The 16,963-nt window shown below is 38.7% G+C and overlaps 1 protein-coding gene across 6 annotated transcripts in view; it reads left to right on the top strand.

Annotated features, from left to right (window-relative positions):
- The window catches only part of PPP2R3A (protein phosphatase 2 regulatory subunit B''alpha), a 142,018-nt gene that overhangs the window by 49,624 nt on the left and 75,431 nt on the right, over positions 1–16,963 (top strand). For all 6 annotated transcript variants that reach the window (XM_074312883.1, XM_074312882.1, XM_074312885.1 and 3 more), the window contains 3 exons: positions 2,030–2,293; positions 8,221–8,324; positions 16,103–16,205. In XM_074312883.1, coding sequence (XP_074168984.1) covers positions 2,030–2,293; positions 8,221–8,324; positions 16,103–16,205 — 471 coding nt within the window. The remainder of the gene's footprint in view (positions 1–2,029; positions 2,294–8,220; positions 8,325–16,102; positions 16,206–16,963) is intronic.

Genomic DNA, 16,963 nt, shown 5'->3' on the forward strand with positions numbered 1-16,963 from the left:
CGTAGAATAACAGAAAGGAAATGACACTAATGTAAATGACCTACATAAAGCTCCTGAAGAATTATATACCTTATTTTATACCTTATTTTAGAAGTTGAAGAACAATTTGTAGTGTTACGGACTCGTAGGACTATGTAATAATATTTGCAGATTTAGCATTAAGCCAGAGAGAAATATTTACTTAGAATAGATTATCAATTTGTTAAAAGTGGTTTGTAAACTTTAAATCGCCTTACAAACATACATGATTTATTTATTTATTTTTGGATCCGAAGAACCATGCCAAGTTGTATTTAATGTTTTGAGAACCCTTTGCCTTGTGACTCATTTTGTTAAATAAGGCATCTCTGTACCTAGCACTGCTCTGTACCTTTTACCTATGTAATTTCCTTACTCCTAACTCCTGTGATTGCCTTTAACCCTCACAACAACCTTCCAAGAAATAGGGATTATAATATATTTTATTACAGAATTCTAAAAGGTTAAGTCACTTCTCTGAGGTCACAGAGCTAGGAAGCCATTGCTGTTTTCTGTCAAGTTTTTCATATTTCACTGGTATCTCTTCCCTCGATGCCATTTCTTTCTTGACTGTTGCTTTATATGGGTGACATCCTGATGCTGCAGCAAAGGTTTGGTGTGGCCAGCTGGCCATCATACCCCCAGCAGTATTGATATATGAGCCGACTCCACTCAGTATTAATGTCAGATATTAACATGAAAAATGGACCGTGTATAACAAAAGTAGGAGATTAAATCATATTCATCACATATTTATGTGAATGAAGCTTATCTTCCTATAATACTCAAGTTTTTCAAAGATAGCTAAGATTTTTATCGTGACTCTAAAGATCATGTTATAAGTGTATATGTCAAAAGGAAATATATTCAGATCTACTTACCAGATAAATTATCGTTCAAACTTTAGGGATGGCATTAGGATAATTTAAGGAAGAACACTCGAGTAATACTTTATATTCACAGTGAATTTAAATCTAGCTCGTTAACAGTCATGTTCATACTTTATATAGCATCTAATACAGTGCCATGGTCATAAGTCTTGATAGATAATTTGGTCAAAATTAAGAGTAGAAATTAAAACTCTGAAAACCTTCATGTAATCTTTTTTCCTTTTTCTTCTGGGAATCTCAAAACTAAATTTAGTCTTTATTGGTAAAATGCTGCCTGAATGTTAGTGTACCTCCCCTCAGCTTTCCTTAAATCATGGATAATTTTAATCTCCCCATTACCCCCTTTCCCCTTTTTATACTGTCCTTTCTTATGTCTTTATAGTACACCACATCAAATCCTTTTTGGAAAAAAGAAATGATATAAACTATAAATTAGTCAATAAGCTGTAAAGGAAGTTTGGCTGTGATGAAATTAATGACCATGATGCTTGCCTATTAGGGTATACCAAAAATGAGAGAAATTTATATCTGGGGAAAAATGGCATGCCCCTAGGGGCAAGTCAGTCACGTCTGGTTGAAGACATTCCAGAACGAAAATGCCTTAATTTTCTTAACAAAGACTTTCTCTGCATCAGGGACTGACAGTGATTCTACCTAGACAAAGTCAAACTACAGAAGGTGAAAGGACACTCCCCCAATACATATTTAAAAATTCATTCTATCTGCCTGTTGAAGGGAGAGGTAGGAAAGCACAGAGAGACCAAGGATTTACCAGTCCAATTCCAACAGATTAAGGATACACCTCAACATCTGTAGTATGTCAGCTGACATGGCTTTTAAGTGTCTGACATGTAATTGATGGGGAAAATGTGCTATAGGATTTTTAAGCATAAATTTATGTAAACTCGGGTATCGACAGATGATTCATGTATTTGTTTATTTAGTATGGAGAGGCATTCCCTAGAAGCATGCTTCAGCCCTCTTAGAGTGAGCTCTTGATCTCTACTCTCTCTAATTGTGGTTTCTTGTATTTATACCCAACTTCCTATTACTGGTGAGGACTTTCAAGAACTATATACTGTTTATACTTGATGTGTCTCCTAATCACTTTTTCCTTCCAGATTCAAAATAAACCAGAAAAGAAACCTGGAACACCACTTCCACCTCCAGCCTCCTTTCCAAGTGTTCCCCAGCCTGTCTCCCCTGCTCCTCGTGTGAATAATGTGAACGCAACGTTGTCTATAAACATTCCACGGTTCTACTTTCCTGAAGGGCTCCCCGATGCCTGCAGTAACCATGAACAGACCCTAAGCAGGATTGAGACTGCGTTCATGGATATTGAAGATCAGAAAGCAGATATTTACGAAATGGGAAAGATTGCAAAGGTAATATAACTACTAAAGGATATGTAATCTCCCATTCTCTAGCAATCCCAATCTCTCTCCACTGCCTCTTTGTTCTCTGTTTTTAAGCATGCATACATTTTTGGGGTGTTTTTTTTTTGTCATGTTGAAAAAATTTACTTGATCCTGATATATCTTTAGCTATGGTCCTATTTCATGGAACTCTTAAGTTTGAAAGAAAACCTTAGTCGTCTTCCAGTCCAGCTTCCCATTTAATATAGGAATTCCGTCTGACATCGCCAGCACATAAATTCATTCTCTGCTTGAATGCTTTCAGTGACAGGAAGCTCACTACCTTGCCAAGCAGCCTGTCCCATGATTAAATATAGCCTTACTTGTTAGAAAAATTTCCCTTGTGTTGAATACAAATCTTTTTTTGTTGTTGTTCTTATCCAATAATCATAACTCTTTGTCCTGAAGCCAGGCAAGAAACCATTAGGCCAGCTCAACACTGTAATTCTAATCAGAAATAAATGGATTTTCCACTAGGAAGCAAGTCTTTGATACTTTCCAATATATCCAACTGCTTCTAATTTAAGATCTTAGCTCCTAATGCCAAGACTACTGTAAAATATTCAGTAACTGGATTCCACACCTCCAGGCTCCTCTGAGAACAGTTAATACTGAGCATGACCATCACATTCTGTTTCATCATGCCATTCCCTAGCTCAGCACCATTCAGGGACTCCTACCACCCACAGCAGTGCTTGCTTTTGTTGGGGTTTTATTTTTATCATGCGTGAATATTGAAGAGTCAGCTCGTACCTCAGGACTGAGCAGTGATTTCAGGCTGCGCTTCAAGAAACAGGTTTAGTAGACTCAGGGCTGCATGTGGGCAGGTAGACCAGTGGGCGCTCCTGAGACCTTCTCCCACTTCCACTGGGAATGTTCCCCTGCTTTTAGGAGTAATAGGAGTAATATTTAAACTTTTGAAAACTACTGCTGCCTGTGTGAGCCTAACCCCTTTGCCCTCCCACAGGCAACCTCTGCATCGGGGCTCTTGGGGCTCTCCTCTCCTGCCAACCCCCACGTCACTTAGCTGCCATCGTGTCTTTGGAGAAGCCCCTGAGTGCCCACTCCAGTCATGCCCTGTCCTCTCTCCTACCTCTAACCTCAGAACATTGGTTATGACTGTTAAATAATTTGTAAATAGAGTGATTTTAAGGGAAATGAAAAGGAATTCTTTCTTTTATTCCCCCTTTCTTCTCTCCCCATGTTAGAACTTGCTTATTGATCCCTTAGATGTTTCTAATGAAAAGCGCTTTCCTTCTAGAATTAAGAGGTCACCCGTTTCCACTCTGTTTTACATATGAGGAAACTGAAGTCGCACACGTACTTACCTGAAGTCACAGAATTAGTACATGTCAGGAGACAAGTCCTCTGACACCTAGAACCATACTGTTTCTACCATAGGTTATCTCCCCTGAGCATATGCTAACATATTATTTGCTAACTTTCAATTAATATTCCCCCAAATAAATTGCAATGTCTTTCAGGACATTGATGTTTTTTCACCCAAAGCTTTGAGAAACGGCTGTTGTATGAACCAAGATAGTAAATTATTTGAATGGGCTGGAACTATGAATCTAAATCTAAAAGGTGGAATTTAGCATGAACGAAATCTGCATCTGGAGATAACATGTTAACCGCATAAATGCCGAATGGACTGTTTCTAACATGGCAACTATTAGTGTAAGAAACAGGCAGGCAGATGGAGAAACTGTCCAGATTAAGGGACACTGTAGTTCCTGGTGCTGTGCTGGGCTCACGTCTGGAGAGCCAATGCCAGTGATTAGTACCTGACTGTCAGAGACCTACAGCCTACATTGTCTTGAATTCGGGTCCTCTGGGTCACCCTTGCTCCTCTGAATATTCCCAGCCCTTGACGGAGGAGCCTGTTTTCCTGGCCTTTCTGTCCCCCTGCCCTCCCACCCCCCATCATGGTAGCCCTGCGCTGCTCCACGTTCAGTGGCCCTCTAGCACTCATGGAGTGAGAGGAGAGCAGAAAGCTTTAGGACTCCACAGGTGGTCAAGGGAGGGGTAGGGTAGAGTGTAGTCACGTCAGGGAAGTCTGGGGAGGCAGAGGGAAGACTGCTATTTACAGACAGTGAGGATTAATCTCTGCGTCATCATTGGAAAAGGCCAGTGTTGAAGCTAACGATGTAAGAAGTTTAAAAAGAAAACGGTTTTATTAGCTATGGTAAGTCATTTACATAACAAGTTACTGTTTATACCTAATCATGTGGCACAATAGACTAAGTGTGCATGTACATGTCTGATTCACTGGTCTGAACTGTGCTTGATTATAGCCCTAAATTTCATTCATGGGTGCCAAGCATTGGTCTTCATTGCTCTTAGACCTTAATTGTCAGTTCAGGTAGCAAGGTAAACTGCTCATACCTTTAAAAACTTAAAACTAATGTTGCATATAAAAATGAGAATGTATATAATGACCTCAGAAGATATCACAAGTGTATTGGTTTGTATTGTTTTGTCTTGGATTACTGTATCAGTTCATTTTGTTGGATTTTGCCTCTTTATTGTTAAAATCATTTATTTTAAAAATTCATTTAATCGCGCCTTCCAGTTAGTTAACCCCCATCTAATCCAGCTTTTACCTGACTCTGGCAGTCTGTTAGCACTCACTATGCCCTCCTTATTTTCAGCCATTCTTTGCTGTGCAGACCCGTCTCCTCTGCCACTAGGCAGTGAACTTTGCACCTGCAGCCCTTACACTCCGTGGCCTTGTGTTCCCACGAGAGGTTGGTCACTTGAAAGGGAGAAGAAAGACGTGTAAGGGACAGCAAGGGAAGAGGTGGTCAGGGTAGTTAAATGAACATTTCTATGGATTATTGTAATTTATAAAGCTATTTGGAAGGCCAGCTTGAGTTTGCAGTGTCCTCTTAGTGACACTTAAGTATAGCTGTCAAGACGGATCTGTTTCTTAAGTGCAAAGAAAACTGTGTGTTTATGAAATCTGCATCCGTTGGTGAAGTTCAGCTTATTCATCTTCGCCCTCAAACAGCCCTGGAGAGATTGACGCCCATTTCTGATTAAATTCTCAGTGTAGTGTGTACTTGTTTCCACAGCTTTAAGTGATGATGGAGAAGAAATGAAGCGAGAATGAATCTAAGAAGGACAAAAGCAGTGTAGGAACAGAATCTGAGGAATAGTAAGAAAAGCATTTGTTAGAGACTGGGCCTCTAGCAGAAAGTTGAAGGGGAAAAAATGCAACTGTTTTCTGAACCATACAAAGCCCTCCAGCCCCTCTCTTCTGAGTGATATAGCACCATCTTGACCCATCATGCCTGTGGCTTTAAGGTACCCTCTGTACCTTTAGCTCTTCATCTGCAGAGTGGGATAAAAATACCTGCCCTCTATTGCATAGGGATCACATGAGGACCAAATGAAATAACAAGTGTGAGACATTTTAAAATGTTAAGGAACATTGCAAATATTGGGTGATCATCTCTTCTTGTGTGTATTATAAGACAACCTGACTTTCAGTTCTTTATGTTAGGCCATTCTTAGATCAAATTACAAGTGTTACTCAAGTTTTCTTGGCTCTAGCAACTTTGCTTACTACACACCGACTCTTCTTCCTCTAAATCTGAATTTCCTAAACCCGTCTTCTGTATCTCCCTGTGCATTCCCACTTGTCATCCATTCTCTTCCTTTGTAAAAAGTCTTCACACCGGCTTGTTCTCTCTTCTGTTGTAAAAGCCTGCATTCAGCTGTCCTCAGATTAACATCATTTACTCGTACGTTCTTATTGATCTCTTGAAGCAGATGCAGGCCAGCCAGACTTCTTTTTTTCAATAGTCTACGTGCATTGTCTACAGCCCTTGCCATTCACTGCCCCTCTCATTTTTCCCTTGGGCATTTTCTCCAAGGGCCTGATATCGTCGTGCTGCCTAACCCTTGTTTACTCAGGGTACCCCACTATGAGCAACATAAGTCAACCGTTTCCAATCTACTTCAAAACATATCCATTCTGTACCATATCTCTTAGGATTTTGCTTCTGGGTCATAATAAGTTTATGAGTGTTAATCTCTCAGTGACTCACTACTTACGAGCTGACATGTACATTTTAATGGGAGTCTTATGGAGAAAAGACTGTAATCCAAGGGAATGAAAGTAGTTTAATAGTGGAAGTAGCCGCACGGGAAGTGGTAAGCACACAGCTCTTGGAAGTGTTTCAGCTGAGGCTGGTGACCACTGCTCAAGATTGAGCTAGAAGATTCCTAACGCCTTCCAATTCTGAAAAATCCATGAGTGACTAATGGTGGGAGTTTCAAGCACTTTGGCGAGCCAGTTTCAATCTCTCCCTGTACTTTTCTGCATTTGTGGTTCTGCATCCCCACCTCCATAATACAGACTATTGTTTCAGCTTTCCCAACAGTTGCCAATAGCATGTCACATCTAAGAGCATTTTCTTGGCAAACCATCATTACGCATGAAAGAGAAGATTGGGATTGGGGAAAGTGGATTTGACAGTTTACAACCCAAAGTATATTAATTGTGAGCTTTGTACCTTGGCAATCATAATTTACACAATCAACAAATCCATTTGGTTGCTAAGCAACACCTTTCCCTCATTCTTGACCTTAGTGGAGGTATTTGACCTCTGGATGTAAGAAATCTTAAATTCCGTCCTGCTTGCAGAACATGCTTTAGTGGCGCTGGCAGGAGCAGCCTCTCTCTTATTTCTGCCCTCCCTTGGCTTGAATCTCACCTTCCATATCCTCCTCTCTGACGTGAACCCAGCAGCCTTAGGTGTTCTCGCAGCATAACTAATTGTAGACCGGGTACTCTTCAGTCTTCTGTGCCCCCCCCGCCCCCCCCCGGGGAGTAAGGCCTCATACTGGTGTAACTTTACCTGAACCTAATATGGATTCATATGTAGTCAACTTCCCAAAGAGAGCTTCCCTGTGTAGTATGATGAAGGCTCAACAGATCCTACATCTAATATGAGTAGTAAGAATATCTTTGAAGAGTTCCAAATTTGTGAGTATGTTTTATGTGTATGAGTGTATACAAAATTGGGAACATTTGGAGACTCTGCTAATTATTTAGATATTACCACTAAAAGGGAAAAATTTTCTCTCTAGGAAAAAAACGTGAATTTGGTAAGAACACTTTCTTATAAGAGTATAAGAATACTTTTCTTAATGGAAAGAAAGAGCTTTTTTTTGAGGAAGACAAAAATTATTACCCTTTAGGGTATTGTAGTTTTATATTTATTTCTAGTTCTTCCTAATGTTTTTATAATATGTAGTCATTTGTGGTAGCTTGTAATATATAAATAAATTATAGCATTTTGATTTTTTACCTTTCATCTTTTACCTGAATTATAACAATTTAAATAGATTTGACAGCTATTTTCTTGAACAGTGTAGGCTTTTCTGGTTCTTGAACTTGGGGCTTAATAACATAATAAGCAAAGGAGCGAGGGGGAGATAGGTGGTAGAGTATATTAACACTAAGTGACAGAGTAATAAAGGTGGCTATAGTTTTCTGCCATAGGAAGAAAGAGCATATACAACCATGACATTCAGTCATTTCTTTTTCTTTCTAGAGGGTAAAAAATATATGATGTAAGAGTGGTCGGAAGGGAGACTGGTTGCTTTAACTATCAGGGTAGGGGAAAGAAACATCATTAAAATTAACTTGGAGAAAACGTAAACGGATTTCCATTTTCTTCATTAAACATGTAATCATCTTATTTGGTTTCCCCTCTGTGTCTCTCTGAGTCTACAGTGGTTGATATATTTGCCTCTGTCCCAGTTTGCCTCCCCAAGGGCCCTTTTGTCCACTGTGGCATGAAGCATAAAAGCCACAAACGCCCTTTCTTTGGCCATGTTATCTCTTCACTGCTCCTTACACTGTACTTACGTTTTATTTGCAGGTCTGTGGCTGTCCTCTCTATTGGAAAGCCCCCATGTTCAGGGCCGCAGGGGGAGAGAAGACAGGATTTGTGTCAGCACAGTCATTCATTGCCATGTGGGCAAAGTAAGTATATGAGCAGTTAATTCTGAGACTGGCAAAAAGCCTTCTGGTCCTATTGACATGCTTTATAAAGTTTACTTATTCTACTCAAAGTTCACTTATTCTACTCATTTATTAATTTTTCCTTTACCTTTTATTTCAACAAATAAAATTCAATGATTCACAACCATATATATCCACACGCAAATCTTATATGTCTCTAATAAGCAAAACAGATCTTCAGAAATACCTGTTTAATAACTACTTGATAGTTTCTTAGTTTTTCTTGTTAAATTTCGGCCTTAGGATTTGACTCTTGCGGTGGTGACATAAAAGTAAAGATTTTCCTTTTAGGGGAGCAAACCACATGTTTCACATGATAATACAGCTTCCATTCTCATACCATCCAATTTAGAATCATCTAGTTGAGTTATTAAAAATAACTGAATTCCAATAAATTTTAGTCATTAATTTTTGAAAGCTCCAGTTAAGGAACAAAGGAGTAGTACATTTATCAGGATACTCCTGGATTTTTACATCCTGACAAGTTTTCTTCAAACCCAACTATCTTGTTTTTTTCTCCCTTCTTTTTTAAGAGTTATTTCTTGATATATTTATACATTTTAAGAGAATGTCATAGCTTGCCCCTTCTACCTCTTTTACCTGATCAGTTTTCTTTATATATGTTCTTCTCATCTTTTCTGGGCTAGATACCCTTCCTGGTAAACTCTTGGGGAATGCTATTCACCTTCATCATCATTATTTAAAATCCCCATGCAGAAGCAGCAGAATTCAGCTTACAGATGCTTTCTAATCCCTTTATGCCACTTAAAAGCCCTTAGGTATAATCCTTGAGGACATAGTAGGTGATTAATAAATGTATGCTTATTTTTTAAAATCTAGCAGCAAGTTGAGTTCGCTGAGTTCTTCATTCATTACAGTAGAATTAATCAGAGTATATAAGACTACCAGTTAATGGACTTCTTTTAAAGAACCACACTAAAGCTAAAAGTTGCAAATGATTCATGTTTTCCAGGTGGATTTTAGTCATTTGGTTACAGGGAATAGTTCTAAGTTGTCCAGATGCCAAGGACTAAAACTGCCATAGGAGAATCGTTCCTCATACATTATCTGGATGACATTCCAAAGTCAGTACCATGTTCACCATTCCACCTCTCCTATACCAAATAGAAAATTAGGGGATAAAATCTAAGAAATGTTCTTTTGTTTTTACTGTGTGGATAAGCAGTCCTAAAAGTAAGGGAATTCCTTAGAGGCTAGAAATAGCAAAAAGCACTAATTATCCAGGAATAAATTAGCAAAGGAATTGGCATTTACCCATGGGATAGTTCTGGCAGCCTAGAACCTGGGGGAAGAAAATAGAGCCTAGGGCTGGAACAGTGGGGAAGTTGGCTTGGATTCCCTCTCCGAACCCCACCGTTAAGCCAGGACTTCAGATGGGAGGTCCAGTGGTCTATTAGTTAGAATTATTGTTATTTTAAATCAGCATATAACAATAGCAGAATTCAGGAACTCAAAATGTGTAGATGTTCTAGCTTTCACTCAGTGAGCTTCTTTTGTCCTGGTGGGTGGGTGCCAGGCCCTGAAAAGGCTGCAGCTGGAGTGTGAACCAAGGGTAGAAAAAATAGGGATATGGCACAGCTCTTGTCAAGGTATCTTCGGCCACTGACTTCAGCGTTTTTAGCAAAAACCATCTAACATCTGGGAAAGCAGCAAGAAATGAACTTTGATTGTTAGCAGAAAACAAGAAGCTGGGAGATTAAAAAAAAATAATAATAAGTCTATTCTACAAAAGATTGGAGCCAGAGAGAACTGTAACCCTTATATTCTAAGTTGTTTTGAATATTCTAGGGCCCTGTGTTTGTGAGCCTGAGGCTGACCATAACAAAGGAAATCTCGTATCCAATTTGATTTACTTGCAGTTCACTACATCATGTTAAGGACAGTAACAGCCAGGTTTTTTTTTCTTAAGACTGTGTGTCACTGAGAGATGGTGGACATTTATGTTGTTGGATAGAGCAGCAGCCACAACAGCTGTATTCCTTTATTGAGATGAATCATTTTAATTTTATCTCTAGGGAAAAGAGATTTCTGTAGGAGGAAAAAGATGAAGCACAAATCTTCATTTTAGGAACTGCAGGAAATTGCTTATGAAGTTACATAGCATGAGCAACTGTCCCTTTTTTTTTTGCATTAAAAAAGTTCTATGAATAGATAAATGTATGTCTCTCTATAGTTAAGGTTTAGTTTCTGGCCAGATACTAAAATGGTTGGAGCGCCCTCTAGTGGGAACGCCTCTCTGAGCTTTTATTAGGTTGGTGCAAAAGTAATTGCGGTTTAAAAAATTTTTTTTTTGCAAAAACCGCAATTACTTTTGCACCAACCTAATACAATGTCTTTTAAAAGCCAGGTGCTTTAAGGGAGATCCAGAGTGTGGCTATTTGGCAAGGTTAAGCAAGTAAGCATGAGTTCCCACACTGACCTTGAAAAAGATGTGTTTATTTTTGTAATTTTTTTACAAGTAGTACCCTTTGCTAAAGCAACTTGGACCAAAGTATAGTGTATTAAAACTTTCAAGTACAAAATATAACTGGCAGAATTAAAACATATTGACATACACATATGTGTGCTGACTTGCTCCAATAATAGGCTCTATATAATTTGAAAAATTAAAGTCAAATACAAAAGTAACAGCATAACAGGAAATAATTTCCCTCTGGTCCCTGTGCTTCTGGGGTAGACACTTCCTAGCCCTCCTCCGAGTTGTTTGTGGACAGACACCTTAGTGGGCCCTTGTTCCCCTGCCTCTGCTCTCCCTTCTTTCCCTGCCCTACTGCCCATTTCATATCTGTACTCTGACATCTGTTTTTCTTACAGTCATGGGATTTTTAGGGGAAAGACATCGCTCCACAGCTTTTTTGTTTGAGTTCCTAGATTACCAGCTTTGTGGTTGAGGTCCATTCAATGAAGTCAGTAATGTATGTCTCCAACTCTTTTATGCTTTACTTTCTTTTTACCTTTTGATGGCAACATGCCATTTGTCCATTCACATAACAAGATTTTGTCTTAAGAGCTCTGGAAGATACCAGTTTAGAATAGCTACGTTTACCTTCTTTCTCCAGCTTTCACGACTTTTATTATCTCCTTTCTCCTGCCATATAGAGTTCACCAGCCACAGCATTCGTTGTAAATCGTAATTTACCTTTTCTTTCTATTTCCTGCTTCTAATACCAAAAGGCCATACCTGAGTTAACTTTTCCCTTTCAGAGTAGCTCTCATCTGTCATGTCTGTGCAGGTTTTATATGGCAGTGCTATCTTTTCTTTATAAAGCGCTCCTTGCCAAAGACTCCACTGCCTTTTTGTTGTGATCTTCCCACCCGTTTTCCCGTCCTAAGAGGTGGTTCCCATCAGCAGGTATTGCACTAATCTTTTTGTGAAACGTATATGTAACTTTGGGGGCCTTGAGCATGCTAGAGAATGAGGAGGATAAATATAAAGATCATATGTAACTTTAACAATCACAAATGAAGTCACTTACGTATACATCTGTTAGTCAGATCACAAACATTTTTTGAGACTCTTCTTTGTGAAAGTTACTATGGTGAGTGCTAAAGAAAGAAAGAGCTATAACTTTGCCTTCCATTTAGGTGCCAGAGAGATTAAAGAAAGCTAACAGTACAGTGCTATAAATAATATGCATAAATTAAATAGTACAAAGATCACTAAGGAATTTAGTTGTCAGAGAAGGCTTTTTGAAAGAGGTGGGTTATTAGCTGGATCTTAAAGAATAGCCAGCATTCAGAGAGCAAAGTTGGGAGGGGTGGTGTTTTAGGAGAGCAGAACAGCATGAGAAATGGCACAGAGGCAAGAATGCACATGAAACACTCCGAGAATGGTGGGTCAGGCCAGCAGCCGGGAGTGGAAGCTCCATTTAGCAAAGCAGTAAGATAGGTAGACAGGCAGGCTCCAGCCTAATTACAGAGGCCTTCAATGTCCAACTTAGGCATTTAGACTTCCTCACGTAAGTAGTAGAGAGCTACTGAACATTTTTGAAAAGGGGGGATTATATAATCAAAGGATGCTTTAGAATGAAGAATTATCTATTGTATAAGGTTGGGTGAACACTGAAGCTGTTATGACTCTCTTCCCTTCTGACAGTCTCAGCATGAAATAATAAAACCCTGGACTTGATGGTATAATGGAAATAGAAAGGAAGGAATGGTTGTCTAAAGCATTTTGAGGAAATATTCCACAGGTCTCCAGTATTTCTGTCCTGTATTCCAAGCACCTAGTGGTCTAAGCTAGAAACCTAGGAGTCATCGTGGGCTTACCCCTTTCACCCATTCCCTTATTCCCACCCCCACCCATCAACTATCAACCCCATCTATCACCCCCACCTATCAACTATAACGTCCTTTTATTTCAACCATTTGCCCCTTTCTGTCTCCCACTGCCAGTATCCATGCTGAGGCCTATTAAAGATTTTGGCTTAATATTTTTGAAAAATACATTTGATTATGTCACTATCCATGTTAAAATTCTTCTATGGAATAGGCTGAAGTCTAGGCTTCCTGACTAACATAAAAGGGACTCTAGGATCCGATCCTACATGCTCATGTCCCCTTCTCTTACCACCCAGTGCTTGTAATTGCCCAAATATTCCATGCACTCTCACGCTAGGCATTTGTATGTGCGACTATCTTGACCTACAGCAACCTTCTTTCCTACTTCCCCTTTTTCAGGAATCTCATTGGCCACCTGTACCTTCCAGGACACCCTGTGCTTATTACTGCTGTTGTGGCTGTCACATAGGAGTATAATCTTACTGGTGTAGCTCTCTTACTAGACTATAAGCTTCTTAGCACAAAACTACTTCTTATTTTCTTTGTATCCCAGGTATCCTCAAGGTCAGACACAGTATCTGGCACATAATTAGCATTCAATAAATGATTAAGGAAGGAAATCAAGAAAATTTGGAAACTAATTGGATGTGGAAAATAAAGAAGAGAAATAAGTTTAAAATGACTTCAAAATTTCAAGCCCAGATAACTCAGGATGGTACCACCAATAACAAAAATAGATGTCCATGAAAAGAATTGACTTTGAGAGGAAGGTTTTAAATATGGTTTTTGATATTTTGTCTTTGCTGTCAGAGTATAGTATCCAAATGGAAATGTCCAGCAATTGGAAATTGGATGTAAGGAATTCTTGGCGCTCAAAGACTTAACTATGGTATTCATTTTTGTTTTTTTTAAACCTGATCCTTCAAAGTCTAATTTCAAAAGCCCCCTTTTAGGATGGCCCTGCATATGTCTGCCAACCTGGCCAAACAGAAGTTTACATCCCACGTGATGCATAGTGGGCCCTTCTGGCTGGTGGGTAGCTCTGGAGTTCTGGTCCCAGGTGTCCTGTGCTAACCCTGAACGGACTTTCTCCTTAAGTGTATTGTTACCCGTGTTAATGCAGTTGTCTCTGGAGTCTCAGCCCCAGAAGCATTCTACAAAAATAATATACCTTCTTGTTATTGAGCTTTTATTTAGATGTCCTTTGACAAAATTAAGAGCATGGAAAAATTGGTGTTTTTTCTTTGTTTTTTTTAATATATATTTTTTAATTTTATTAGTTTCATGTGCACAAGACAAAGCAATACTTAGATGTTTATCATTTATATCCCTCACACTGCGTGAACCCCCCTGCCCCCATCCACTATCCCTCTGACATCACACAGAGCCATTACATTTCCACTGTCTCTATTCCTAATGCTGTACTCCACTTCCTGTAACCATATACATACATATATATACATATATATATATACACACACACACACACACACACACACACACACACATATATATATAATTATAGTTGGCATTCATTATTGTTCAGCTTCAGGTGTACAGTGCAGAGATCAGGCATCTACATCATCCCTGAGGTGGTCTCCCAAATGGGACACGTGTCCATCAGATACCCTACAAAATGTTTACATTATTGATTACGTTCCCCAAATTAATTTTCAAAACCCCGTGGCCATCGTGTGGTTACCGACTATTTTCTAAACCCCTCACCTTCCCCCTTATCCCTATCCCCCCGCCCATCCAGCAACCCTCAGTTTTTCCTCTATGTCTCCAAAACTGTTTCTGATTAGTTCATTCACTTATTCTTTTCTTTAGATTCCACATATAAGTGAGATCATATGGTATTTGTCTTTCTCTGTCTGACTTATTTCACTTAACATAATGTTCTCTAGGTCCATCCATGTTGTTGCAAATGGTAAGATTTCTTTCTTCTTTATGGCTGCATAATACTCCATTGTATAAATGTACCACAGTTTCTTAATCCAGTCATCTACCGATGGGCATTTCGGTTTCCATGTCTTGGCTATTGTGTACAGTGCTGCAATAAACATAGGAGTGCATAAAGTTTTTTGAATTGGAGTTTTGGATTTCTCCGGATAGATACCTAGGAGTGGAATTGCTGGATCATAAGGTAGTTCCATTTTCAGATTTTTGAGATACCTCCATACTGTTTTCCATAGTGGCTGCACCAATCTGCATTCCCACCAACAGTGCACCAGCGTTCCCTTTTCTCCACATCCGCACCAGCACTTGTTGTTTGTTGATTTATTGATGATAGCCATTTTGACTGGGGTGAGGTGGTATCTCATTGTGGTTTTTATTTGCATTTCTCTGATGGTTAGTGAGGTTGAGCATTTCTTCATATGTCTGTTTGCCATCTGTATGTCCTTTTTAGAAAAATGTCTCTTCATGTCCTCTGCCCATTTTTTAATTGGGTTGTTTGTTTTCTTGGAGTTGAGTTGAGTGAGTTTTTTATAAATTTGTGATATTAACCCCTTATCAGATATATCATTGGCAAATATCTTTTCCCATTCAGTAGGATCCCTTTTTGTTTTATTGATGGTTTCCTTTGCTGTGAAAAAACTTTTTAGTTTGATGTAATCCCACATGTTTATTTTTTCTCTTACTTCCCTCGCGCGAGGGGATATATCAGTAAAAATCTTACTCCAGGTAATGTCTGTGAAGTTTCTTCCTATATTTTCTTCTAGGAATTTTATGGTTTCAGATCTTACATTTAAGTCTTTAAGCCATTTTGAATTTATTTTTGTATATGGTGTAAGGAGGTGGTCCAGCTTCATTTTTTTTTGCTTGTGTCTGTCCAGGTTTCCCAGCACCATTTATTGAATAGACTGTCTTTACCCCACCGTACATTCTTGCTTCCATTGTCGTAGATTAAATGGCCATATAGGCATGGATTTATTTCTGGACTCTCTATTCTGTTCCATTGATCTATGTGTCTGTTTTTATGCCAGTACCATGCTGTTTTGATTACTGTAGCCTTGTAGTATAATTTGATGTCAGGTATTGTTATACCTCCCACTTTGTTCTTATTTCTCAAGATTGCTGAGGCTATCCAGGGTTTTATATGGTCCCATATTAATTTTAGGATTATATGTTCTATTTCTGTGAATAATGTCGTTGGTAGTTTGATAGGAATTGCGTTGAATATATATATTGCCTTAGGCAGTATGGACTTTGTAACTATATTAATTCTTCCTATCCATGAACATGGTATGTGTTTCCATCTATTTGTATCTTCTTTCATTTCTTTCTTCAGTGTCTTAATAGGGTTTTTTTAATCATTGAAAAGAAAACACTTGATTCTTGATCTAAATGGCCTTCAGATCAGACTGAAATTTCCATCCATTGATGTTGTATTGTTCACATAGCCAGTCTTCCTAAGCAGTTGTTTCTTTCTACAGGCTGCTGAATAATCATCATGATGATGCCTCCAAGTTTATCTGTCTTCTAGCAAAGCCCAGCTGCAGCTCTCTGGAACAAGAGGATTTTATTCCTTTACTTCAGGTAATTTTCATCTCCTTTTTAAAATGGGTATATTCTTAGCGTTTCAGAGGTTTTTTAAGTTTTTGAAATGTAAGGTATGTCAATTGAGATACACAGATCTAGAGGTCAGAGTTCTAGAAGAGTTTTCGTGCTTGTTTTACTAGCAAAATGCTTTTGCTAAATGGAAATTAACAAAGACCCCATAGTACAAAACAGATACAACAGAGCTACTCCCACTGAAGCAGAAGAGAGGAGTCACTCAGCCTCCCTTGCCCACCCACAGCAGTCACTGAAGCACCTTCTGAAGCCAGGCATTTGGTCTAGTTGACCTTTATTAAGGTTAAAGAGAAAGCTCTCCAACAGAAAGAGCCCACTCGGAGAGGATTTATATCTAGGCCTTCTGATGAGAATCAGTTACATGCTAATATTGACTCTGTTTTTACTTCATAGCCTCATATATTGCTTATTAATATTCTTAATTTCACATCTAAATATTCGGTTTTCCTAAGCAAATCATAAATGCCTTGAAGCTAAGGTCTGACTTTCATTTCTCTTGAATGCACATCATTGTTTAGTTGTTCCAATAAATCCTTGTTGACTGTTAGGATGCCTGAAGAAGGGCAGAAAAATGCACTGACATAGTTGTTTTTCCTTAAATTGTATTCGTGGCTGTCATCACTTTTTTAAAAGATTTTTGTTGACATACAACATAAACACACCAAAAAAAACCCACATAAATCACAAGTGCACCAATCAGTTAGTTTTCACAACATAAACAC

This window comes from Rhinolophus sinicus, linkage group LG10, assembly GCF_036562045.2.
Source record: "Rhinolophus sinicus isolate RSC01 linkage group LG10, ASM3656204v1, whole genome shotgun sequence".
NCBI lineage: Eukaryota > Metazoa > Chordata > Mammalia > Chiroptera > Rhinolophidae > Rhinolophus > Rhinolophus sinicus.